This window comes from Erythrolamprus reginae, chromosome Z, assembly GCF_031021105.1.
Source record: "Erythrolamprus reginae isolate rEryReg1 chromosome Z, rEryReg1.hap1, whole genome shotgun sequence".
Lineage (NCBI taxonomy): Eukaryota > Metazoa > Chordata > Lepidosauria > Squamata > Dipsadidae > Erythrolamprus > Erythrolamprus reginae.
The window spans coordinates 101,724,323-101,750,551 of NC_091963.1; the positions used below are offsets into that span (position 1 = coordinate 101,724,323).

General features: G+C 38.3%; 1 protein-coding gene and 1 long non-coding RNA gene across 6 annotated transcripts in view; one reads left to right on the forward strand and one right to left on the reverse strand.

The window, feature by feature from the left end:
* Window positions 1-639: 639 nt before the first annotated feature.
* LOC139153670 (uncharacterized) lies at window positions 640-5,823 on the reverse strand. The gene is made up of 2 exons (XR_011556869.1): window positions 5,674-5,823; window positions 640-1,674 (listed from the first exon to the last, which is right to left on the reverse strand). It is a non-coding gene; the product is annotated as an uncharacterized lncRNA (long non-coding RNA).
* Window positions 5,136-26,229, forward strand: part of TLK2 (tousled like kinase 2) — a 59,509-nt gene continuing 38,415 nt past the window's right edge. Inside the window, exons 1-9 of one of the 5 annotated variants that reach the window (XM_070727921.1) lie at window positions 5,136-5,958; window positions 10,827-10,909; window positions 13,294-13,365; window positions 15,164-15,233; window positions 15,643-15,686; window positions 18,619-18,714; window positions 20,086-20,253; window positions 21,483-21,578; window positions 23,856-23,948. In XM_070727921.1, the coding sequence (XP_070584022.1) occupies window positions 10,829-10,909; window positions 13,294-13,365; window positions 15,164-15,233; window positions 15,643-15,686; window positions 18,619-18,714; window positions 20,086-20,253; window positions 21,483-21,578; window positions 23,856-23,948 (720 nt within the window). In that variant the 5' untranslated portion in view covers window positions 5,136-5,958; window positions 10,827-10,828. Of the gene's footprint in view, window positions 6,004-6,167; window positions 6,245-10,826; window positions 10,910-13,293; window positions 13,366-15,163; window positions 15,234-15,642; window positions 15,687-18,618; window positions 18,715-20,085; window positions 20,254-21,482; window positions 21,579-23,855; window positions 23,949-26,229 lie in introns of those variants that run through there. The other 4 variants (XM_070727922.1, XM_070727920.1, XM_070727919.1 and 1 more) reach the window with 4 other exon arrangements.

Consider the following 26,229-nt stretch of genomic DNA (forward strand, 5'->3'; position numbering starts at 1 on the left):
GGAGCACATATTGCATGGAAATGATATGGACAACAAGTATAGAACAAAAGACACCATTAGCATACAATGGTGTTGAATATATGCTTGCAAGATTAATAAGTATGTTTGTTATTTGCTGAGGCTCATGAAAGCTTATTCTTAGTGTGACATGTGAAAGTATGACTAATTTGTTTGACACTAAGACAATGTGCTGTGCAATTAAAATTATGATAGGAATGAGCAAACCCTGAAAGTTATGCTTATTTTTAATAGCAGTGTTAATGAGCCTCACTATACATATCAGATATAGATAAGCTAGATAATATTTGATTAAACATGTGGGATGGTGTAAGGATGGGACATAGACAGATGTTCTAGAAAGCCCTGAAAGCCACCTTTTCCTGTGTTCTATATCCATCCTGTTCATAATCTCATAGATCAAAGTTTTCAGATAAATAGCTTCACATAATCTTGCTTCTTCGTATAGGTGGGGCAGTGTATGCAACTGGTGCTAGCATGTCTTCTGGATCATCAGTAGATGTGCTCCAGAGCATCATCATACATTTGTGAAGCTCTGCATTTTACCAGGCACACAATTTCAAAGAGAGTTGCCATTCTAGCACAGCAGTACCACCCTGTGAAAGACATAGAAGACTTGTATTTAGTTAAATAGTATTTATTGACAAGAACTTCCACATTGCTACCCAATTTTCCATCTTAGCTGCAAAAGTCAACTGTAGCATTTTTTTTTCTTGTGACCAGGAACAATACCTTTTATGTGGGAGACAACTCATTGCAGTGTATAATGGTAAGGTTTACTTTGGTGCCAAATGGCAAGTCTTTTGGCAATCACAGTTCATATTGTAAAATCAGTACCTGTAGAAATATAGGTACTGTACTACAAAATAATCCTGGAAGCTTTTGTTTCCTGTTCTGAAGAGCAAAAGACTTGTGTTATTGGTAGGAAGACAAGGAAGTGGTCTAACTAGGATAAAATTATAAACCACCTTTTCTCCCTCAGGAGACTGGTATTATTTATTTCTTATCACATTTTATCTAAGAGATCTCTTAGAAAAGTTTCCAAGTTGCATAGTAAGCAGAATATATTTGCGATGCCTGCTGAGTTATAGGTCATAAATGTTACAAGCAAATGATCCAAAATAGGGCATGTCCACACAATTCTGAGTAACATGACATTTAGCTATGTGTTCTACAAACATCCAGGTTGAATTGGGCAGCCCCCTCCAGAGTAGTCATGGTAGCCAGAGATGGTTTGTTCAGTACCCAAAGGCTAGCTCAACTATCCAACATTGTTTTGTAATCATCTTCTTATAATCTAGATTCAACAGCCTGGTTTGGCTTCTTTTCAGAGTAACATTACACAGTGTCTCTTTCCCGCCATCTAATTTAGTTCTACTATATAGTTAGGAAGTAGGGTACAAAGAATCAATTCATTTCCCATCTTTGCTTTGCATCTTTGCTTGTTCAATTTTTTCTTAGGCTGGAGTAATACACACAGATTGATAATACTGTTTGTTGCTTCCCTTTTTATGGACTATGTCCTTTAGAATATTTTTCACTGTATCACTGTAATGGCAATAGAGATAATATAATCTATAAAATATACCAATTTCCTCATCAGGCTGAGAGTAAGATAAATTCAGTGTTCAATAATCAGTATTCAGTTGAGGAGCACTAGAAAAAAAACATGGATATTTATTAAGCATGGTCTGTATTATGACTTGTGTAACTTGACTCATATTCAGGCAAATAGCATGTACATGTATTCATATGCCCATGCAGTAAACAAATAAGCAGTGGTAATATCCTGTTTTTTCCTATCATTCAATCATGTCTCATTCTTAGATAGCGCCTGGAACTGAAATTCCTGTACTTTTCCTGGTAAGGTTTTTCAGAAATAGTCATTGTGTCCTTCCCTAGATTGAGAGAAAGTGATTAGCTAAAGGTTATCCAATTGCCTTGTGACTAAGGCAGAACTAGAACTCATGGTTTTAAGTTTATCAAGTGATAAGCAATAATACTTGCTTATCATTGGTAAACTTGTATTTGGGAAGACTCGAGTAATTTGTATGTGACTACTTGTGACTTCCTCATTGTGTTTCAAATTTGTCTCCAAAATACAGTAGTCTGATAAGATTAAAATTGGAGTTAAGTTGCCTGAATTTAAGTGTCATAATACCATATACCTTAGGTCTCTGAGCAACAAAGTGTAAGGCATAATTCTTTAAGAGAATAAGATGGTTAAGAGCATAGATGTACATTTACAAATTCTTTCAAGAGGCAAATAAACTAAACAAACCAAATATGATTCCATTATTAGTTTAATAGACATGATAATTATAAATATTTAATGTTTATTAACATAAAAAATGAAAAGTTATTTTTTTCAGTGCACATATCATTTTTCCTTTACTGTCCATTTGACAGATTTTTCAGCTAACTGCGTGATTTCAGTAGTTTTCCCCCTCTCCATCAACCTTATAATGCAATTACAATTCTGTAATCTTTATTACATTCAATAAGGTTTATTTTTGAGTAGACATGCCCTTTAAGCTTTCCCCTAATGATTCCTATGTAACAGTCTGCATTCTGTAGCTGAATATGAAGTTAGATATTGTTTCCAATTTTGTTTTACACAGTAGCTTCCCTAGATAAACAGTAGTACAGTACTCAATTTACACATTACTTTCTTAAGGACACATCCTTAAAGCTACAGTTCACTTTAACCCTGCTGTTCTGTTCGGGTCTGTGAGACCCGAAATCAAGGTTTGAGACCCTGTAAAAAATTTTCCCTGCATATCTGAAACTTGAAATTTCATGACTTTTCATCATTTCAGGGGTTCTCTCTATGAGAATTTTTTTGGGGGGGTGGGAGGTTTCTTTCTTGCTGAAAAAAAAAACCTCCCTAATGTTATGTTCCCGGGTCACCCTGACCCGGACCGAAAACTCTTCATTTGCAGTGCTTATGTTTGGTCTTTTTGAAAGCTTTTTTCACTTGGAAAGTAGTCTGAACATTTCTTCACACAATGGAATGAAAATTGAACTGAAAAAATTAATCCTTATTGGTTTATTTTGCCCATAAATGTGCCTCCCCCCCCGTTTTTGTGAAAGTTTTTTCAATTTATGGATAGTTTTGCTTGCAAAATGCAGTCTATTTTACTGGAGTTGGTGTGGGAATGGTACCTTGAACATTTCTGAATATAAGAAAAATATAAAGGAACTGGAAAAAATGATTCTTACTGTTTTTTTAACATCAGAAATAAGGCCTCCCCCCCCCCTGGCTGCTTGCAACAATTTTCACTTTTTATTTTTTTATGCTCCAAATCCGAAATATTCTTTAAAATCTTATGCATTCATTTACTCAATTTAACAATGCTGATCATCAAAAAAATATTTGTGGGGGTGGGGGAAAATTTTTTTTCTTGGCAAAAAAAAAGTCACATTTACTCTGTTCGGGTCATATAGACCCGGATCAAAATGATTTTTTTTAGGTACTTGAATTTGGTCTTTTTGAAAACTTTTTCCACTGGAAAACTAGTTTGAACATTTATGAACATAATGATATGAAAATTGAACTGGAAAAATTGAGACTTATATTTTTATTTTGATCAAAAAGCCCCTCCCCCCATCCTTTTTGAATTTCGTGTCAATTTATATTTTTTAAGGCTACAAATCCCTAAGGAATTTTCCCCCAAAAGGTTTGATATACTAAATTGAACAATCCTGAACATAAGAAAAATATAAATGAACTGAAAAAAATGACTCTTATTGGTTTATTGTTTTATACTCGAGTATAAGCCTACTCGAGTATAAGCCTATTTGAGTATAAGCATGGGGGCCCATTTATGAGCAAAATAAACCAATAAGGATCATTTTTTCAGTTTAATTTTCATATCATTATGTTCAGAAAGGTTCAAGCTACCAATCCCACACCAAAATAGAATAGTAAAATAGAATGCATTTTGCAGGCAAAATTATCAATAAACTCAAAAGTTTTGATATACTAAATTGAACAATCCTAAACATAAGAAAAATAGAAATGAACTGAAAAAAAATGATTCTTATTGGTTTATTTTTGAATATAAGACCATATCATGTTATACTCGAGTATAAGCCTACTCGAGTATAAGCCTATTTGAGTATAAGCATGGGGGCCCATTTATGAGCAAAATAAACCAATAAGGATTAATTTTCTCAGTTCAATTTTCATATCATTGTGTGCAGAAATGTTCAAGCTACCAATCCCACACCAACTTTAGTAAAATAGAATGGATTTTGCAAGCAAAACTATCCATAAATTGAAAAAACTTTCACAAAAACGGGGGGGGAGGCACATTTATGTGCAAAATAAACCAATAAGGATTAATTTTTTCAGTTCAATTTTCATTCCATTGTGTGCAGAAATGTTCAAACATGTTTCCAGGTGAAAAAAGCTTTCAAAAAGACCAAACATAAGCACTGCAAATGAAGAGTTTTCGGTCCGGGTCAGGGTGACCCGGGAACATAACATTAGGAACTTTTTTCGAACAGAACAGCAGGGTTAAATATACTGTATACCCGCACACCCTCACCCTCCATGACTGCTTTTATCATACTGATAAGCAAAGCTATTCCCGCCTCCTGGGTCTTCTCTGCCTGAGTCCGACAGTCTCAATTAGTTACCTACCTAAGGGTCCCCTATGTCAAGACAACCCGCCCCCGGCCGCCACACCCCCTTCATGGCCAGAAGCTGCTTTTACTATTTCTGTCCAAGAGACTGCTCGAGTCTTTGTTTTGCAATGACTGCCATGAAAAAAAGGAATCCCTTGGGTCGGGTCTCAACTCTCCTGGAAGAGAATCTGATTCTCCCCCCCCCCCCCCCCTTGACCTGAGGGCACGTCTCCCCCTCGCCGTAATCCCACCAAGACAAGAGAGAAATTATCTCAAACCAGCTTAACTTTTATGGCTCGTGCAGCCATTCTCTGGGTCCTCCCTCAACCCCATCGCCACACCCCGCGCTTTTAGCACCTCCTTGCACTGACCTCTCCCCTCCCCCCAACCTTTTCTCACCACCACCAACAACCTCCCCCTCCGCACGTGCAAATCTCGCGAGACACTATGCATTTTCACAAGTAGTGCTCTCCCCCCCCCGGTTGTTTTTTTTTGCACCAATCGATCCAGGGTTGGGCTTTTAAAAAAATGACTAAGTAAAGAAGGGCGGGGGGGAAAGGGGTGTAGAGAAGGGGGGGGAGAAAAAGTGAAATGTGGGGGTGCCCCTCCCCCATCGATCGCAACTTGTAATCCCCCCACACACACACCTGACTAGCCTTTTTTTGTAACCCCCAACCCACCCCCTTCCCTTTCCCTCTGTAATCTGTTCCTTGGGGGAAAGGAGGCGAAGAGTCCTTCATTCCTCCCGGGAGTGAAGCTACCTTTGCCGGGGACAGAAACTACTCGAGCCCGAGGATTTTGCGGCCTGCATTTCTTTCGGGACTCTGCTGAGAAGGCGCCGCAGCTGCTTCTCTCCCCAACAACCCTTTTCTCTTTCTCTCCCTCAACCTCTTCTCCTTGTGGGAGGGGAGGGAAAGGCCCCGCAACTGGCTAGCTAGGAGTGAAGCCGAGCCACCACAGGTGAGATGCATCCCGTGAACCTGTCCCTCATCCCCACATTGCTGGGAGAGAAAAAGGACTCACTTCTCTCCATAGCTATCAAGACTGAGGCTAGTAGGCGAGTGTTGCAGGCCGATCGCTTTTCCTGTCTTCCTTGTAGGCCTCGGGGTTGGGACGTGGTGCTCCTGCAACTACTTAAGCCTCTTTGGCGGTGATGTACGTATTATTAAAGGGAGGGGGATGCTGGCCTTGGGTTCGCTTTTTCCTGTTCCGCTCCACTGCCTTAATTGCTATGCAGACACACCGCCGGAGACGAGCTTGCTGGCCGACCGTCCGGGCCTCAGAGCCCTTCGCCTACTTGCTATGATGGTAACTATGAGGAGGGAAGGGGAATGCGCGCCCCCCATCCCCTTGGTAAGCCTCAGAAATGGGGTTCTTGTTGCTATGGTAACGTTATAGGGGGCATACAAGCGCGCGCGCGCGTGTTTTGTAGGCCGCGGGTAGAGAAGAGTTTTATTCCTTTGAAGAATAAGAAATCGATTGGGGAGGGGGGATATTACTGGGGTGGGGGCAGAGAGAGAGGTGCGCATGGCTACCGAATTTGCCGCCCCGCGTGCGGGCCTTGAGGCGCGCCTGCATCGCGGAGTTAGAAGGGGTGCGAGAGGACAAGTAATGGGGGGACGCGAACGCCTGGCTGTTGCTATGGGAGCGTTCTGGTCGGTTGGGGGGAGCCTTCCTCGCGGCTATAAAAGCGGTGGGTGGGAGAGGCTGGGGTTACTCCTTTCTCGGGAGTGTCGTGGGGTCGCGCCTACTCCTTGAGCGAAACGGGGTGCTGTTGAAGGTTGGCTGGGCCTAGCTTCAAGGACTGAATCTTGGCCTAGAACTGTGGGGCTATTGGGGTGTATCCTGTAGGTAGCGAGATGGCTGCGACCACATCCTCGGGGGAGGGAAGGCCAGGAAGAGTAGTAGTAACTTCAGTTGAAAGTTTGGGTAGGTTTGGGGCCGGTTGCTAATTGATTAAAAAGGGTTCAAAGGAGGGGCTGTTCCTCTAGTTATAACTAGAGATCTAAGTTAGATGGATGAATTCCTATTTGTGTCTATGAGTGGATTTGGAACGAGCAATTACTTTTAGGGCCTGATAATCTCAAACTACTACTTTGGTAACTTCTCCCTGTCAAATATTTGGGAGGGTGTGTGTGCCATCTTTTTAATGAAAATGGTTTGTAATGTAGTACAAATAGATATTTAGGCCTCCAAGATCTAGTTTGTATTATGTTACCAGTAGGGTTAAGATTAGGCCAATAACTGAGAAATTGGTAAACTGCAGATGAATGTTATATTTTACAAAACTAGGTTAAATGCATCTTAACAATGTATCTTTGGAAATAAATTTCCTATATATCACAGGAAATGGAATGGAACTATACAGTAAACTTACTTATGAGAGGAACAGAAGACATTTGATGGCTTATTATTAAAATGATAGGTTTATAACTGAAAGGGGATTGTTTTTTCATGTCCGTGCTTGAAAGTGACTCTGCTAGCTTTCTTCAGTTTGGTACCCTCCAGATCGGGATGGCAATTAATTTTGCCATGGGGCCGCATGAGAAATTGGGATGGTTTTAGAGGGCCGGACTAATATAATTAACTCAGTTCTATCCAATATTGTAAAGACCCAGACCCTGGCCTGACCTAAACTCCCAGACCCATTCTATAGACCCCTAATTGTTTGCTTTACCGCAACATGGTGCACCACAGTCACTGCGCTGGAGTGTTTATGTGGTTTTTGTGCTCGGCTGCTCTCGGTAGGAGGTCGGGGTCCGCTCCAGTGCGGGGATGAAAGAGCTCACCACATCTGCCGGGACTCCTCTGGTTCCTGCTGTCCTCATGATTCATCAGGAAAGCAAGAACCGGATGAGTCCCGGCAGACGCGGTGAGCTCTTTCATCTTCACACTAGAGCAGACCCCGACCTCCACGGACCAGTCACAGATAGCGGGCGGGTCGGTCACAGACAGCTGGCGGGCTGGATGCGGCCTGCGGGCCACCCCTTGCCCAGTCTGCTCCAGATGTATTACAATGGAGCTCTCCAAATTCCTAGAAAATATGACATACATATGGGGAATCCTGAGCATGATACCATGGTCCTTCGAGAGTGAAGGATGCTAATATGTGGCATACTGTTTGAAAATCTGCACTTTGTAATCTCAGCAATTGGAATTACATTAAATTGGAGAAAACTGAAATGAACACTTCTTCGTTAACATGCTGCTTCCCCGACCTCCTTCAAATGTCATTTTTAAATTATTTTTTGTCAAAAGTTCTGATTGCAGAGAAGTAAATAATTAGGTCTTCTTAAAATATTACATTATTGTAATTTAGAAAAAGATTTATTTATATATTTTTGATCAACTTTTTGGGAAGTTATATCATTTACATAATTTTTTTTACATAATTAGAAGCTGCCTCTGTAAGGCTTTGGTTCATAAATTCATTGAACATTCCCCTACTAGTAGTATGCTGTTGTGTTCATCTCATATTTATTTGCATCCATTTATTAAAATATTGAATAAATTAACAAAATCTCAGGCAGAAAGACTTAACCAAGAGTAAAGGAAATAACTGATGCTTGATGGGGAGTAAGAATCTTAATCCACCTTTTGAAATGCCAGCAGGATAAAGTGAATCTTCTTAGATAGGGAATTCCAAACAGGCTGCACCATAAAACAGACTAAACCTAACTCTGATGTTGGCAGATCTTAAAGGTGAACTTGTCCATAAAATGTAACTAAACATATAGTCTTATATGGGAGAAAATAGTCCTTTAGGTATTCTGTTATAGTACTACTTCATGTCAAATTATAAAAAATATCTCCCTATTTTTTTATAATGGCCACTGAACTTTAACAATATCTACAGATGGTTTTCTTCTACAGCAGTCTTCCAGAGAAGTAATGTTGGGGTAAAATAAAAAGCAAAGAGAATAATTGGTGTGATGTCAGTATGCATTTTCTCTCTCTCTCTAAAAGGCATTTGCTGCCCTTCAGGAATATTCCTCCTAAGCATGTGCTAGATGCTGAGTGTTTCAGTGCCTTATCATTTGTTGGGGAAATGAAAATAGAATAAATCTAGGAATAAAGTGTTTGGAAATGTATGAATCAGTCAATCTGATACCTCTCAATTATGCCATTTTGCTTAAAATCAGTTCACTTATATAATTCAAACTGTTCAAGCAAAATTTTGCTGTCATGTCCATTTGTTTTATAACTAAGATGCTCTCTAAGCTTTGCAATAGTACAATGCCCCCAAATGATGTATGAATTTGAATTATTCCCATGAATAAAACTAAAAGTTTTTTTAAAAAAAAACAGACAAACGAACCTTATGATTTGGTGAATTGTTCTGACACATGGCTAGACCCACAGATTCAGCTATTTTTCAAAACTTCCTCTGGACTTTGCCTGTGTAAACGGATAACCGTTCATTCCAGGGTCTGCTGGCTGCTTTGCCAGGACTCCCATTATGGGTTTGCCCAAGTAAAGCAGGAGTGACTTTTGACAGTGCTTCAGCTTTGCCTGCATAGGCTTTACTAGCTTTAAACAATATGTGCTTCTCTCTAAATTGCTGGCAACCTATAAAGATTCACAATACATAGTTTGAGAACCATGTGCTTTTATTGTTTAATACCCTAGCAATGTGTTTCTGGTAGAACTGACTGGAATTTCATCAGTTAGTAGAAAATGAAAATAAATGCTTCTTATTAACCATCCATGGCCTTGTTTCTGTTGCACTATATAAAAATAGAGGTTGATTAATAATTCTACAATAGGGGGGCATGTGAGAACTATTTTGTTTATGAATATATGGATATATTTTACATTTTTAAAAAGGAACACTTGCCATATTTTATTTCTCAAAGATAATGTCAGTTCTAAAGAGGAATGTGATTAAGAATTGAGTTTCTAGGAACATGCAATTGCTACTGTGCATATAAGGTCACTTTGGAGTTCTATCTCATACTGTTTCATATATCAGGTTGCTTATGTGCCTGTTGTTGGAACTTGTCCCTCCCAGTTAATTCTGAACAATGAATATATCAGAAAGGAGTCCATTGAAGAGTGCTGTCTGTTTAATTTCTGAATATCTTGGATAGTAAAAGTCATATTTTCTGCAGTTTGACTTGAACAAGAGATAATGATTGTCAATTACAATATTTGATGCAATTTTGTATTCCCTTGTTGCAAGAGGATATCTGATAGGTACAGTCATTTTAGAGTACTTTATGTGATACTTTATGTACATGTACAATTGTACTATTTCTCTGTAGTTATGCTGTAAAATTGTAATTAAACCTTTTAATACAATTTGTTTCTAACAGCATTAGTCTGCAGTTTGAGTTCAATAACTCTCCATTCTTAATTTCCTAATATGAAGTAATGAGATGCTTACCTCCTAAAACAATTCTAATGTAAAGGATTTTATTGATATTGGATTCCAAGAAACATAGTATAGATGTTAAAAAGTGGCTCATAGACAGCAGAATTGACAGTTCTTGAGGAGAAAATACTGATCTGTAAACTTTTGCTATAGGAATGGAGATTTAAAGCACTTTTAGATTAAGCTCTGGTAGTTTAAGTGTGCTGTGTGAACTTAGTTATTGTGGTTTATAAACTTAGCTTTTGGCTTTGAGCGAACAATTATTGCAATTATTTTCATTTAAATGGAGAAAGTAATAGTACAATATTCTTATAGTTGTACAACATAAATGAATGTAAAGGATTAGTTGGTCTAATGGTTAAGGCATCAGGTTATTAAATGGGAAATTGTGATTTGAACCCAAGGCTTACCCAAGAAAGCCAGCTGGGTGACTTTGGGCCAGTAACTCATATGCAGCCAAATTCACCTCATACGTTTATTATGGGAAAACTAGGAGGAAGGTCTGGTGGATATGTTAACCACTTTCAGTTATTAGTAAAAAATAATAAACACAGCAATACAACTAAATGATAAATTAATGCATTAAATAAACCTAAACAAATGAATAATGTTATAGGAATGCAAATACAATTTTGATATATCTCCTCTAGTGCTTTCACTAGAAATTAATGTTTGGACAATGCAAAAGGATGTTGGGTAAATAAATTCATATTAATCCAGTAATTAGAAGAATATTATTAATAGATTATTAATTTGTTTAGCATTGACTGTTTTTAAAGTGTTCTATTTTCTTTACCTGCAGATATGATGGAAGAATTGCACAGCCTGGATCCACGACGACAGGAACTGTTAGAGGCCAGGTTTACTGGAGCAGGTGTTGCTAAGGTTAGCTATGTTAATTGTATGTATATCTCTACATGTTTTGGTAATAGCAGGGATACAATCAAGATCTGTATAATCATATTTCATGAAAGGAATTGATTCAAAGTCCTATTTTCAACTTGTTGATTTCAATGATAAGTTTAATAATAAATAAACTTGCCCAAGCCATATAAGTTGATGGTCTACTGAGCCGCATTTCCAAAATCAAGTAACTGGCCTTTTTAAATCCTATTCCAAAGCAGACTTGTGCAATTAGTAAAGGAAAAAAAGCCACATTGATAAAATAAAACATTAAAAAAAGCTAAAATTCAATTTACAAATGCCAAAAGAATTAAAATGATTACCTGCATTTCACATCCTCCAAAAATTATTCTTTTTTACAGGCATCCACCAAATTTTCAGAATAAATTATATATAGTAGAGGTACCACTTCATAGACTGTCTATACCCATAATGGCAAACATATGGCATGCCTGCCACAGGTGCCACAAGGAGCCATTTCGGAGGGCACGCAAGACCTTGCCCTATGTCAGTGCCAGCGCTGATTTTCAGACTTGAGAAAGGCCATTTTCCCCTCAAGTCACTTTAGAGAAGCTTCCCTGAAGCCCCAGAGTGCAAAAAAACCATTGAATGGACAAACTGGAAGTTTGGAAAATGGACTTCTGGTTTGCTTGTTGTGCTGTTTTTGCACTTTGGAGAATTCAGGGAAGCTTCCTGAAGCCCCAGTGCCAAAAAAACACCAAGCGGCAAAACGGAAGTTCAGGAAACAGATTTCCAATTTGCCCGTTGTGCTACTTTTTGCACTCCAAAGAGTTGAGGGAAGCTTCCTGAAGCCCCAGAGTGCAAAAACCAGCACATCGGGCAAATCGGAGGTCTCTTTTCCAAACTTCTAGCCTGTTCATTGGGCTGTGTTTTGCACTCCAGAGCTTCAGGAGCTTTCCTGAACCCTCTGGAGTGCAAAAAATACCACAATGGGCAAACCGTAAGTCCTTTTTTCCAATCTTCCAGTTTGGCCATTTTTTCATATTCCAGACTTCAGTGAGGCCTCTGTGCATGCGTGGGGGCAGCAGGGGATTGCTCATGCGTATGAGGGGGAAGGGGTATGGGTACATGCATGCATGCTAGCACACCCACACAACCCCTTTTGGCACGCAAACCAAAAAAGGTTTGCCATCACTGGTAATACCCAGTAATTGACAGGTTTTGCTGTCATGAAATAAACCCTAATATTTAATCCAAGTCTTTCTCTGTGTATAGTTTTAACATATTCTAGACCTGCCTCTCTAGTAGATGAGTCTACTTCCTCAGCAATATGACAAGCTTATAGATCCATGATGGTGAACCTATAGCACACGTGCCAGAGGTGGCACACAGAGCTCTCCGTGTGCATCCATGCCACCGCCAGCTCCTCTTCTGGTTTCCAATGCATGCATGCATTCTGGCCAGTTGACCTTGGAACATGCCAGAATTCCGGAAACCCAAAGACCAGCTGGCATACTAGTCACCTGGTCCTCAGGTTTTCAGCACTGAGGCACATGCAAAGATCAGCTGGCCAGTGTGTATCCATGCACTGGAAACCAGAAAATCAACTGGCCCATTTACTTTGAGTTTCCAGGGCTCTGGCACATGCACATTTCCAGTTTGGACACTTAGTGCCAAAAAGGGTCTCCATCACTATAGATAAAATGAAACTTAACTTTCCCCATTTTATTTGTTTTCTTGCAGATTGCTATCATATATATTTCTCCATGAAATTTGACGCTATTCATTTTAGCCCTTTTTTCAGTCTTCTAAAGTGTTAGCCCAAAAATGATAAACCCATTTTCTTAACTTCTTCATGTAGGTTATTAATAAAAGGTATTGAATAACAGATGACACAAAACAGTGCTATGGCGTTCTGTTTATTAGTCTTTCAGCCAATTAGAAATTCATCTAACAATTTGTCACTTATCCTATAGTCTACCATATATTTTACCATTTTATTAATAAAGTATCATGTGAGACATTGTGGAACACTTTGCTGATTTTATTAAAATGTACTTTACCTGTAGATCTAGCATTGCCTAATCTGCCATGTATTCCTGAAAATAAGACCTGGTCTTGTATTTGGGGGGGCTCCAACATAAGCACTGGGCTTATTTTTGAGAAAACGCAATTTCAAGGTGTGGCTGGCTTGGTTCCCCCCCCCTTCCCCCCCCCCCCCGCATGTGCACAAGAAATGCCTCTGTCTGTTATACTTTAAAGAGAGATAACTATCTGAATTGTCATAATTGATAGTTTAATTACCAGTGACCTTCATGGTCAAATGAATACAAATGTGCAGTTCATTTAAAGAAGACAAAATTTCCTGTTAGTAACATACCGTACTTTTGTTTCCTTTACGCTAGGGTCCCTTGAACAATGAATCTTCCAATCAGAGTTTGTGCAGTGTGGGTTCCTTGAGTGACAAGGAACTAGAGGTAACCAAAAAGTGTTATTTTTTCAAATAATCCTCATTGAGAAGTTTAGCCTGGGATTTCAGCCACTATGTGATGTGGTTATTAAGCTAGTCATCAGGTAACCAGATTCAATTTTATGACTACTATATAGTTATTGAATAAATCACTGCAGTCACTACGCATAATATTGGAGTTATTATTAAGTAAATCAAAGTCTTTAAGTGAATCTGACTTCCACAATTGGTTTTTGCTTGTCAGAAGCCAGCTGAGAAGGTTACAGATTTTGTTCATGTGATCACAAGATCTGTTGAAAACGCGAACCAGTTGCTAAGTGCCTAATTTGCAATCATATGACCTCAAGGTAACATGACAGTAGTAACTTATTTTTTCCATGGCTGTTGTAATCTTAAACAAACAATCATAAATGGAGGACTGCATATATTGCAGGTAACAAAAAAAGTCTTAATTCAATCTTTGATAATAAAACATATTCTGCTTAAGTCAGGACTATTATAGCAACTTAACTAATTAATTTACACTAATCAGTAATTGGTTATTTAGTCAGTATGGCAGCGGTCCCCAAACTACGGCCCGCGGGCCGGATGCGGCCCGTTGAGGCCATTTATCCGGCCCGTGGCCGTGCACAAGATTTTTCTGATCGAATCTCCCATCCACACAGTCCGTGCGGTCTTGCTGCTGAGTTTCTGGCGGGCAGCGAGGAGAGGTGGAAAGCAAAGCGGCAGTCAGGAAAGCGGACCTGCAATTGGCCCCTTTGTTTCCCGCCTTTAGGGAGAGAAACTGTTGCTGCTCTGCCATAGGGCAGCAAAAGTTCTTCTCCCTAAAGGCGGGAAACAAAGGGGCCAATTGCAGGTCCGCTTTCCTGACTGCCGCTTTGCTCTCCACCTCTCCTCGCTGCCGCCAGAAACTCAGCAGCAAGACCGCAGGCACTGAGTGGATGGGAGACTTTCCCCTCCCTGCTTTCCAGCGTCTTGGTTCCTCCAGTGGTGCTTTTTACCTCTTCAAAGTTTTTGCACGGTGAGATTTGCATTTGGGCAAGGATTCAGTGGGGGGGGGGGGTTTCTGCTGGGGAGAAGGGAGTGGGAGGGAAGCTCTTCGTTCCTCCGGTGGTGCTTTTTACCTCTTCTAAGTTCTTGCATGGTGAGATTTGCATTCGGGCAAGGATTCAGGGTGTGTGTGTGTGTGCTACGGAGAGTGGGGAGAGAAAGGGAGTGAGTAAGAGAGAAAGCAAGAGAGAGAGAGGGGAGAGATAGGGAGAGGGAGGAAGAGGGGGAGATGGAGAGGGAGTGAGAGAGGGAAATAAAGCAAGAGAGAGGGAGTGACAGAGAAAGAGTGAGTGAGAGAGAAAAAACAAAAGAGGGAGAGAGAAAGCAAGAAAGAGAAACAGGGAGAGAGAAAGAGGGAGAGGGAGGAATTTACTTGTTAATAAAGAAGTATAAATTACTTTATTTATTACTTCTTTATTTTAAATATTGTATTTGTTTCCATTTTGTTTTTTATTTTAAATAAGGTATGTGCAGTGTGCAATAGGGATTTGTTCATAGGTTTTTTTATAGTCCGGCCCTCCAACAGTCTGAGGGAGAGTGAACTGGCCCCCTGTATAAAAAGTTTGGGGACCCCTGCAGTATGGTGTTCGATAATTACATTTTAAAAATACCAAAAGGAGAAATATAACCTGTTTTGAAAATTAAAATACCTGGAGAGGAATTGCTGGTAACTGCATTTCATTTTTTAAAAAGTTGTGACCTTAAGTCCTTGGCTGTTTGTAGAAATTAATTTAGGATTTTTTCATTCCTTTAAGACTCCTGAAAAGAAACAGAATGATCAGCGCAACAGAAAAAGGAAAGGAGAACTATTGGAAACCAATCAGAGTAAGACTTCTGTTTAGGATCTTTAAAAAATTGATGGTTTTCTTTAGTTTATACAGAACATAAGCAATAATTTTCTAATCTATCATGAAATTATCATATATTAGATAATAAAATTAAATAATTAATTACTATGTTTTATTTTGGAACGTTTTTTTGAAAACTTATATTAAAATGGGCTATATTGAAAGTAGTATATTGAAGAAAGTTAATTTAAACTAATTGATATTTAAGCAAATGTATCTTTTCTGCTGTTTTTTCTATAGTTACTGGTATAATATGTTCATAAAGATCAACCAGAAGCTCTTTAAGTTGTATTCAGCAGCTTTTGCAGTAAAATAATTAAAGTATTAAAGTATTTTCAAATTATTTAATTTAATATCACTTATGGTAATGCTATTTTTCTTTCCAGACAAAAATATTCCTAGGGGGCATAAAATTAGTGACTACTTTGAGGTAAGCCAATTTTGCAATTTATATTAAAGAACTTTATTTTTTGTTACATATGTGCGCGCACACACACACACACACACACACACACGTACGTGCGTGCTCGCATACACACAGACACAGAGTGTCCCTGAAAATAAGACGTAGCATGTTTTACACATGTACCTAATACAGGAGTAGGCAAAGTTGGCTCTTTTATGACTTGTGGACTTCAAGTCCCAGAATTCCTGAGCCAATCATGCAAGCTCAGGAATTTTGGGAGTTGAAGTCCACACGTCAAAGAAGAGCCAACTTTGCCTACTCCTGACGTAATATAAATCATACCTCACACACACACGCCCCCCCCCCCCAAAAAAAGCCTTATTTAAGAGCCTGCATAGTCTCCTGGCTGCACATTCCATCTGGTTATTCGTAGTGCAGCAGCCACAAGGCAAGGTGAGATGGTAGTGGACCCTGAACTGGCTTACCTCAGGGCCCATGCAGCCAGGCCATCCGTTCCCAGATAACTGCCTTGTGGTGGCAACATCAGCATCCATGTGCAGCTGGAGCCCACAAGGCTGCTGGCCCACTTCTTTTTACTCATGGCCACAATGGAGCAGGAGGCTGAGTGGTGTTTCGGTACTCCGGCCGCAAGGCAAGGCAGGTGTCAGGGAGTGGATGGCCTGGCTATGGGGTGCTAAGGTAAGCTGGTATTGGGCGTATATGACAGCTCCACCCGCCTCGCCTCATGGCCACATTGCAAGTTGCTTGGTGTCATACGCCCTTCGGAATCTGAATCTGATGAGCTGGAACAAGAACTGATAGAAATGGAGATGCCAGTTCTGTTGGCCTTGTGAGAAACTGGGGAAAGGCAGAGACAGTCCAGGCAAGTCTTTTGGGAATTAGTAAGGCCTGCAGACAGGGAGAGCTCAGGAGAAGAGCAAGGACTAACCCTTCCTGATCCGTGGGAGAGAAGAGAGATGGCGGGATCAATGCAGATTGAGCTGGCTGCAAAGGAGGAGAGTTCTCCCCCCTTTCCAAAGGCACACCTAAGGACTGAGATGTAAGGAAGGGCTGGTGGGAGGGGAATTTGTCAGGACCAAGCGTTCAATCTCTGGAGCTTCGTATACATTTGCCAAAGCCTGGAGATCACTGTACTCTGTTTTATGGGACTTGCCAGTTTGCCTGCTTCTTGTTCTGGTTAATATTAGGGCTAACCTGGCTTATTGGACTACTTGCAGTCAGAGGCTTTTGAAGATGCATGTGAGAGCTTTGCTCCAGAACTTGTAGTGAATGTGGGAAAGTTTGGTGGCACAGTTGGAGCAATAAAGGGGAGTTAGACCTGTTCTCTGGTTGTGTTGCTTTCGTGCCACACCCCGAGTCATCAACTCAGCTTCCTGCTCTATTGCACCATGAGCAAACAGAAGAAGAGGCCAGTGGCCACGCAGGGTCCTCGTGGATGGGATTGTTAGAGCTGCCACAAGGCAAGGTAACCGTCATGTCATGTGTGGCCCTGAGGTGAGCCAGTGCAGAGCACATGGAGCAGCCCTCCCATCTTGCAGTCATGGCACTGACAAACCGTGAGACCTTCTGCCCTGCCATGAGCAAGCAAAAGAAGTAGACTCCCCATTCATGGAGAGAGAAAAGACACCCCCCCAAAATAAACCCTGTGCTTATTCAGCTATTCAGAAGTGAGGAAACAAAGCGACTAGCAACAGCTTATCTGTTCCCACCTCTGCCTCCGGCTCTCAAGTGAAGCAGGAGAGGGAGGAAACTCTCATAGTCTTCCTCTTGTGGAGGAAGACGAGCTGACAGCCAGATGTCTAGCCCGACGCAAAAGCAGCTGGTGAGCAAACCTTTCGGGTGGCAGGGAGGGGAGAAGAGCGCATAAGACCCAACACCAGGACAAGGAACCTTTTGGCTGCACGCTGCATACAAGAAATCTTTCTCCCCTTTTGCTCCAAGAGGATACACAGGTGTGATGAATCACACAAAAACACATTTTGAGTTTGGAGGAAAGAAAGATTTCTTGCGTGCAGCGTGCAGTCAAAAGGTTTTCTGTCGGGCTGTCATTCAGGCAGGAGGCAGAAGCACTCATTGCTTTTAGGATGCAAGCTACTGGGACAACAAGCCGGCATATCCGGAAGCAAGCGTGGAGGGTCTGTGGTTTGTTGACATGTCCGTAAGCATGTATGGAGGCTCCTTGTCTTTCACAAATTACTCAAGACCCACCTATATCGCCAGGCATGGGGGGACTGAGACACCTCCCTAAGGCTTTTATATTTTATGTTTGGTATGCATGTATTGTATGGTTTTAATTGTTGAGGTTTTTTATATACTTTTTAAAAAAATATTAGATTTGTATTACTATTATATTGTTTTTGTTATTGTTGTGAGCCGTTCTGAGTCTTCGGAGAGGGGCGGCATGCAAATCTAATAAATTATTATTATTATTATTATTATTATTATTATTATTATTATTATTATCTCCTGCACCCCGAAAATAAGACCATCCCACAATAATAAGGTGCAGGCCATATTTTGAGGGTCATAAAAATATAAGACAAGGTCTTATATTTGAGGAAACAAAGTAGTTTAGTGTGTGTGTGTGCTTAGTGTGTGTAGTAGTTTAGTAGTTTAGTGTGTGTAGTTTTACAAACAGCCTCCAAATTATATTATTATTATTATTATTATTATTATTATTATTATTATTATTATTATTATTATTAAGCTTTGTATGCCGCCCTTCTCTGAAGATTTGGGGCGGCGCTATGTATACTCCTCAGTAGTAGGTTCTTGAAAATATATGATTCAGATTTCAAGGCAATTTGTCTTGATTATTTTCTTACTGCCTTTGCCGACATAATTTGGTTCTACTTCTATGTTTATTTTGCTGTACAGAACATTCCTCAAGTAACTGATATTTTCTTTCTTTTGTTTTCTTCCTCCTTTGCTTTAGTTTGCTGGTGGAAGTGGTCCAGGAACAAGCCCTGGGAGAAGTGTGCCACCAGTAGCACGATCTTCACCACAACATTCCTTATCTAATCCTTTACCTGTAAGTCCTACAAGATAGAATAGTATCCTGAGAATTTTCTGAGCACATTTATAGATTTATTAATACATACATGTGATAGAAAGAGTGCAGACCTTCTAGGATTATATAGTAGAATCCCTTTGCCTTCCTGTCCTGTCCTTTATATTAATTCTCAGCTTTCTGTCTAATCCAATTCTGAATATATTTTAATTAAGATCTACTTCAGATAACTAAGTCATATAATACAATAGCCCTTTGTGAGTAAAAGTTGTTAAAACTACAATCTAATTCTAACAAACCCATGTTAAAGGGAATTAAGAGGAAGATACTGACTGTAAAGTTGACTTGATAGATTTATCCTTCTGTCTCTGCTATTATGAAATATATCTATTGTCAGGCCTGGAAACCATCTTGGGCATTGGATCTCCATGCCTGCTACAGAGTGCTGTGGGAAACAGGGATGGAGGATTATGTGAATGAGGAGATATGGTCAAAATAACATTCCTTTCTCTCAGAGTCAAAGTCACTCTGCCCTGCACCTGGAGGGCTGTGCCTTGGAGGCATCTCCAGTTGGGACAGTGTATTGATTGGACAGTGTGATGGACATGTAGCGCTGGGGCAAGGACTTGAACTTTTATTTGGGTGTGGAAAACCAGAAACTTTCAGATTCAGATTTTCCCAGTTGTGCCAATTTGACATATCCAATAAAATGGAACTTTGAGGAAACTCAACCCTTTCGTTGGGGGTCTTACTTGGAACTCTGACATGTATTCTGCCTTCCTTAAAAAGATTAATCTTGGAAGTATGACTAGCAAAAGTTTTCATAGTTTATTCAAATCAATAAATTGAACAACAACATTCATCATCAGGTTTTAGGCAAAATGTTTCAACATGCAGGAATATAGTACACAGATATATTTGCAAAAATACTCCTGTATATGCATGGTCATAGTCATAGTTAACAGATCAGTTTTGAAGTTTCATATTGTAGCTATGCTTTATGCTTTCTATCAGTTTTTTTGTAATGATTTCCTATACCTGCCTCTCAAGCAGAGGATGCCATTGTCAGATTTTTCTCAAATTCTATTTAAACACATGTTTGTTTTTCTCAGAGTCCAGGATATGGCCCTTTACTAAGCCTATTGCCATAAGAAAAAAAAATGAGGTGATGGTATTTGAAGATGCTTGTGTAAACATTTTTTATCTAAATTCATTGTCATATTATCTTTGTCAAGTCCCGAGAGAAAGCTTCAGTCCAGTAAATGATCCTAAGGAAGGAGAGGCAGTGGAGCAAATAAATGCAGTGCTCTGTAAATAAATTTCTGCATGACTCAGTTTTACAATGCTTTCCACATAACTTTTTTTTCTGATGATTTTCTTTAATATATACAGCGACGAATGGAGCAGCCACTTTATGTAGTAGACAGCAGTGCAGCCAAGGAACTGCCAGAGGAGCATTCTGCTGCCCCAACTCTGGTATCAACAATGATGGCAAAACAGCGGCTGGAGGGCGAGCAGCTGGCGCAGAGGAGTACAAGCCTCTGTTTTCCATTTGTTTCGGTGAGCAAGGCTTAATGACCAAACTCAAGAGACAGAATGGGACAACTCTGTGACCAACTCACCACTGAATAACTCACTGCGGAGCAATTTAAGAATTATATTATTTAAAATAAATAAATAATTGTAATGTTTGACATTCATTTTTCATTCTGTCCCTTCTATTCTACCATTTCTTTGATATCAGTGTAACTTTCATCCTGCAGTGAGTTGTCCTGCGGCAAGTTGGCTGTGGCGAGTTGTCCTGCTATAGATTCTATTTTTAAAAATTCTGATTCTTGATTCCTGCAGTATAATAATAAAATAACAGTTATTATAACAGTATAACAAAAAACCCCTCTCAAAATAGAATTATTTTGGAATTATCCTTTATTTAGGTATCTACTTTTTGACAGATATATTTATTTCTTCTACATTATTAATCTCTCATTTCCTGCATATTCCTGCATTTGCGTAGTTTCCATGCTTACATGATGATGAAATATTACCGTACTTCAAAAGCTCAAAAGCTAAATTTCCCAATGTATTAAAATTATTACTTCCTATTTTGTAGGAATTTTAGATGTTGGAAGTAATGATAAGCTATGGTGTAATTCATTATTATAAACAAGTTGTTTGGAGATGAATCAAAATTGTTTCTATAAAAGTATGGAATGTTAATTTGGGGCTATTCAATTTAATTTAGAAGCCAACCTTCTTATCTCAAAATATTTATTTCTCATCAATCCTCCAGTTATTTCTTTTCTACAATACTTTCTCAAATTCTATCTTGTTATATAGGCATATGTACCTTCATCTGCAAGAACAATTTTAATTAGAGGTGGTTATTCAACTCATTGTCAAAGAAGCCAGCACTTGTCAGACTAAAAAAATAAAATAGTAAATAATAATAAATCTAAAAATAATTTGAACCATTTCAGTGAAAACAGTAATTAATGCAGTTTATGTTATTTGTGTGGGCATAAAAACTTTGATTAAGAGTTATAATCCAGGATGAATCATGTCTTTACACAGAAGTTTAAGAAATATTATTTACCGGTATTTCTCTTATCAAATTATCTTTGGGTGCAGAACTAGGAAAAAAAACCCTTCAGAATGCCACCTGCTGCCTCTTAAGGTTGACCACATACAACTAGTTAGTTTGAAATGTTTTTCTTTCAAATAACAGTGAGGAAGAATGTGTTTTATAAAATATTGTACCTACAACTTAGTTGCTGCTTCTCTTGTTACAGACTCAGCAAGGCAGTCCTTCACCTGCAGTTTCAGGAAACACAGAGCATTCCTGCAGCTCTCAAAAACAGATTTCCGTCCAGTACAAACAGACACAGGTACAAGACAAATGAATTACATAGTGCAAAGTTGTATCTGATTAAAATAAAATATATGTCCATTTGAGAAATAAATGGAAATATATTCTTGTTTCTCTTTGGAAGATAGAAATCTTTTACATTTTACTGGGGGAAAAATGAAAACTTGTGATGTGAGGACATAATATATCCAGAAGAAACATCAAACTTACTTATTTATGATCTTTCCATCTAAGAACATCTTAACTTTAGAGGCTGCCTTGAAATAAAATAGTCTCCATTGGACAATAAATACCAGAATAATTTTACTATTGTTCCCGCCTCAACCTTCCAACTTCTATCTTGTTCTTTAATCAGCAGCTTCTACTCCTTAAACAATTAACATAATCTTTTGTTTTGATTTATCGGTGAAAGTGATGTTAGTTCTGGGTATTTTTTTCCCACTTTGCAAAATGGATATTCAATTCATATTTGAGCTAATTTTTTTCTCTCTCTTTAGTGTATATGGTACATTTTGTTTAACTTAAGTGTCTCAGTTTTTTAAGATTCATTCGCCTGGATCAGGACAATATTGAAACATTTTTCTTTTCAAATTCATGCCACTTAGGAAGTTTCTTGCTTTCATTTTTGTTGATTGCTTTACAATTATAACTTTAAATACCAATTCATTCAAGCCCTATTATAGCCTTATGCAGCTTAGGATATGCAAGGAACATTTTGCAGTTTTAGGCAACCTAGTTTGCTATTTTCATAATATTTAAAAGTCACCTGCTTTATAAGTGAAAGCCTGGATCCTATACAGTATATTGTTTAGCTTTTGCTTTTTCACAAGGCTAGAACAGGTATTAAACTTGTTCTGCTTTGTTTCTTTAGATCTTTCATTTGTTTGTTATATATGTTATGCTATGCTATTTTTGTTTAAAGTACAGTATCTATTACTTTTTTCTTCCTCTCCTTTTTCCTCCATCTGAGACATCTAGCTAATGGAAGTATTCACATCCCAAATGTCTAAATTATATCCCTCTGTCATTATTTTAGTGAACACAAATGTTGCTTTTTGGGGACATAGTAATTGTGAGCTTAACTCAGCCACTTCTCTAGAAAAAAATAGGACTTTATATGCTGGTACTTATTGTCATGTATGCAAAAATAAATGTATGTAGTTCAGCTACACAGGTTAGTTAGATTGAAGAAAATTATCACAATAATCATGTAGTACAGTGGTACCACTACCTAAGAACGCCTCTACTTACGAACTTTTCTAGATAAGAACCTAGTGTTCCAGATTTTTTTGCCTCAAGAATCATTTTCCACTTACAAACCCGAGCTTTCAAAACTGTAACCGGAAAAGGCAGGGAGAAGCCTCCATGGGGCCTCTCTAGGAATCTCCTGGGAGGAAACAGGGCCAGAAAAGGGAGGGAGTAGCCTACGTGGAGCCTCTCTAGGAATCTCCTGGGAGGAAACAGGGCTGGAAAAGGCGGGCAGAAGCCTCTATGGGGCCTCTCTAGGAATCTCCTGGGAGGAAACAGGGCCTCCACTCTTCCTGTGGTTTCCCCAATCGCACACATTATTTGCATTGATTCCTATGAGAAAATTGCTTCTTACAAACTTTTCTACTTAAGAACCCGGTCACGGAACAAATTAAGTTTGTAAGTAGAGGTACTACTGTACTATAACCCGCCGGTAGATATGCTATGCATACTGCTACCTGTAGGACTTCCAATGTAGATCACAGTAATCAGGTCTCAAAATTTTATCGGCTTGCCAAGTTTTCAAGGGCTACCATTTTATTTATAAATTTTCCAAAACCATATAAGTGTGATGGGGCAGTATAGAAATGTTATAAATAAAATATTATGAATCTATAATAGGTTTTTGCTGAATGAGGAAGTAATCTTAAACTTCAAGATGGTGATGCTTTTATTGCAGCATTTTCCTATGCAATATGAGCCTTTTCTAATCCAAATCTAAATCGCTCTTATTTAAAATGCATAGGGAAATTGAAGACCTGTGTTCATAGGCAATTTGTAAACACTGTCATAGTTCCATTGGTTTTAAAACTTCTATAACACCCCTCTTTTATGGATTAGATCATCTAGGAAATGATTTAATTCCCTTTATTTCACAAATGTGTACAGATTTTTAAAATCAAGATCATTGTGGCCTGGTTATACTTCTTTCCTTGGTTTATTTATCAATCTTGAAATAGATTGTTTCCCAGCCTTGTTATTCATTCAGTAATTGGAGCAGAGCTGCATAGAAAATCATTTTTAAGAACTTTTTTTTTCCCCTCCCAAGTCTGATCTTACAATGGAGAAATTATCTGCATTAGAAAACAGTAAGAACTCTGATCTGGAGAAAAAAGAAGGCAGAATAGATGATTTATTAAGGGTAAGTAGTTGTAATTCTATATCCTATATTCAAATTTCAAGCCATAGAATCTATATAATATAAATATAGGTAAAAGGTTATATTTTACTAGTTATATAAATGGAAATAGGCTGTCATGAAGAAAATCTAGGCAATTGCTAAGTGGTAACATTGATTTGAGGACTTACAGTTACTTGCAAAGTCCTTACTAAGAAGGAAATTGTATTCTCTCTTGATAAATATGTATCTCTAGATTAATTCAAGAGCTTTACAATCTTAACACTCAAACATTCTTGCTCCTTTTTACACTTACTCTGCAAACTATTTTTTAATTTGAAAGTCCTATGAAAATGTCTAGAAGGGTAGTCATGTAATTTACTTCATCAAAAAATACTAAAATAATTTGTGCTACTTGATTAAAAAAATAAAATAAAATCATTAAATGGATTGTGTTCTGACAACTCTTTTGTAATTAGTTTTAACATGCAAAGCATTTTCCTTAAACACAATCAAACCCTAATATATAAGTTTCTTACAATTGAACAATTAATTTTGATGAAACAGTAATTCTATGTGTTCCAAATAGTTGAGCAATCTGAAATTTTGTTATTATCTTCTGTATATGCCTAGATACCATAGAGAGCTGGCAGGAAAAAAAATCAGTTTTTCAACTGCCTTTCTGTGGGAAAATTCTCATATCTATCAAGTTCAGTAACTAAGTGATTGGAATAGTTTGGAACTAATTAGAGAATTCAGATCTGGTTGTTGGGTTTTTTCTTTGCAAATAATTTCTTTCCTTAATTTTCATATTTCCTATATTCTTCTCCCTCACCCCAATATGCACATGCTCCCTACTGGAGAAACTTAAGAATAGTCTCTTTACTGAGTTTTGAATTACCAATTTAGGACTACTCTCAAGAATTTCTCAAGTTTTTGAGAGAAAATTGTCTTTTAACAAGGAATATTCCATATGGTTAACTATAGCCTTAAGAGTAGAAATCAACATAGTGCCAATGGTAGCCTGCATGATTGTTTTCTCAATCCTTGTTCCCATTATAGGACAGGAGGGAATTGGATTATATAGCATGCAAAAATTATTTATTTGAAATATTGGTTAGCTTAGAAAGAGAGGTGGAATCATCCATTTCTGAAGGAAACTAATAAAGATTTCTGAAGAAGAAATGGAATTCTCTCCTCTTATTATTTTTCCTAACATTTTTCTCATACAGTATTATTATACTAGAGTTGCCAAAGACTAGGAAAAGGTGTGAAATTTCAGATCTCCAGATTCCTATACACCACTCAAGTTCCTTGGATTTCTTTCCCAGAAACCTCTGTGGATATTTTAAAAGCAGAATGACCTCAATCATTAAATCCACAAAAATATTATTTGCTTTTTTCTTTCCTTTATGGTGTAAAGTGTTTATTCCTCTTATAACCTCTAACAAATTCAGAAAGCATTAAAATCTAGGTATTTTTATCTAGGAGAAATAAAGCATAGACATAAAAAATATCCAACAATCTAAATTTCTTCCTGGGTATGATGCCAGTCAGCCAATGAACAATTGAACAATAGCTTGTAGTGCTTATATAGCTGTTTAGTTGCTAAGTTTAGTTCAGAGAATTGAATCAAGAAAATATTTTCATGGCTTCTCTCTAAAATTCTATTAGCAACTTTATAACAATTTTGCTTAATTCCATAATCCAAAAAATAGCTCAAATATTTTCAAATTAAAATTCATAAAGCCATTCAGTAACTTTTGGCCACTTTGCCATTGTATAAATTTTACCCACTTGACACGGATAAAATTTGTACAATAAAAACAACTGTACCAAGGACAAGACAGATATAAATAAAAAATATTGAATATCGTATTTTTCTGAGTATGAGACTCAATGGAATATAAGACCCACCTTAGTTTTTGGGGAGGAAAATAGGGGAAAGAATCTGCTTACCAGATATTCATCTAGCTAGCATCCTTAGTCTGGTCAGCTTCAGCACATTATTTTATCCCATGGTTATGGGCTTAAATGAATTTTATTCTGAGAGCGTAACAATGAAAGAGCTTGCAAGTGGGTAAGGGCTGGGAACATTCTTAACACCTGGTTAGGGCTGGAAAGAAGCTTACTCAGAGCAAGTTAGAGTAATGAAAAAAACCCTGCAAAGACTTAGGGCTTGGAAAATATTCTTCACAGAGAGTAACAATGAAAGAGCTTGGGTATATTAATAGCACCTAGTTGGGGCTGTAAAGAAATATCTGGAACAAGTAAAGCAATGGAAAAAAACCCTACAAAGACAGGT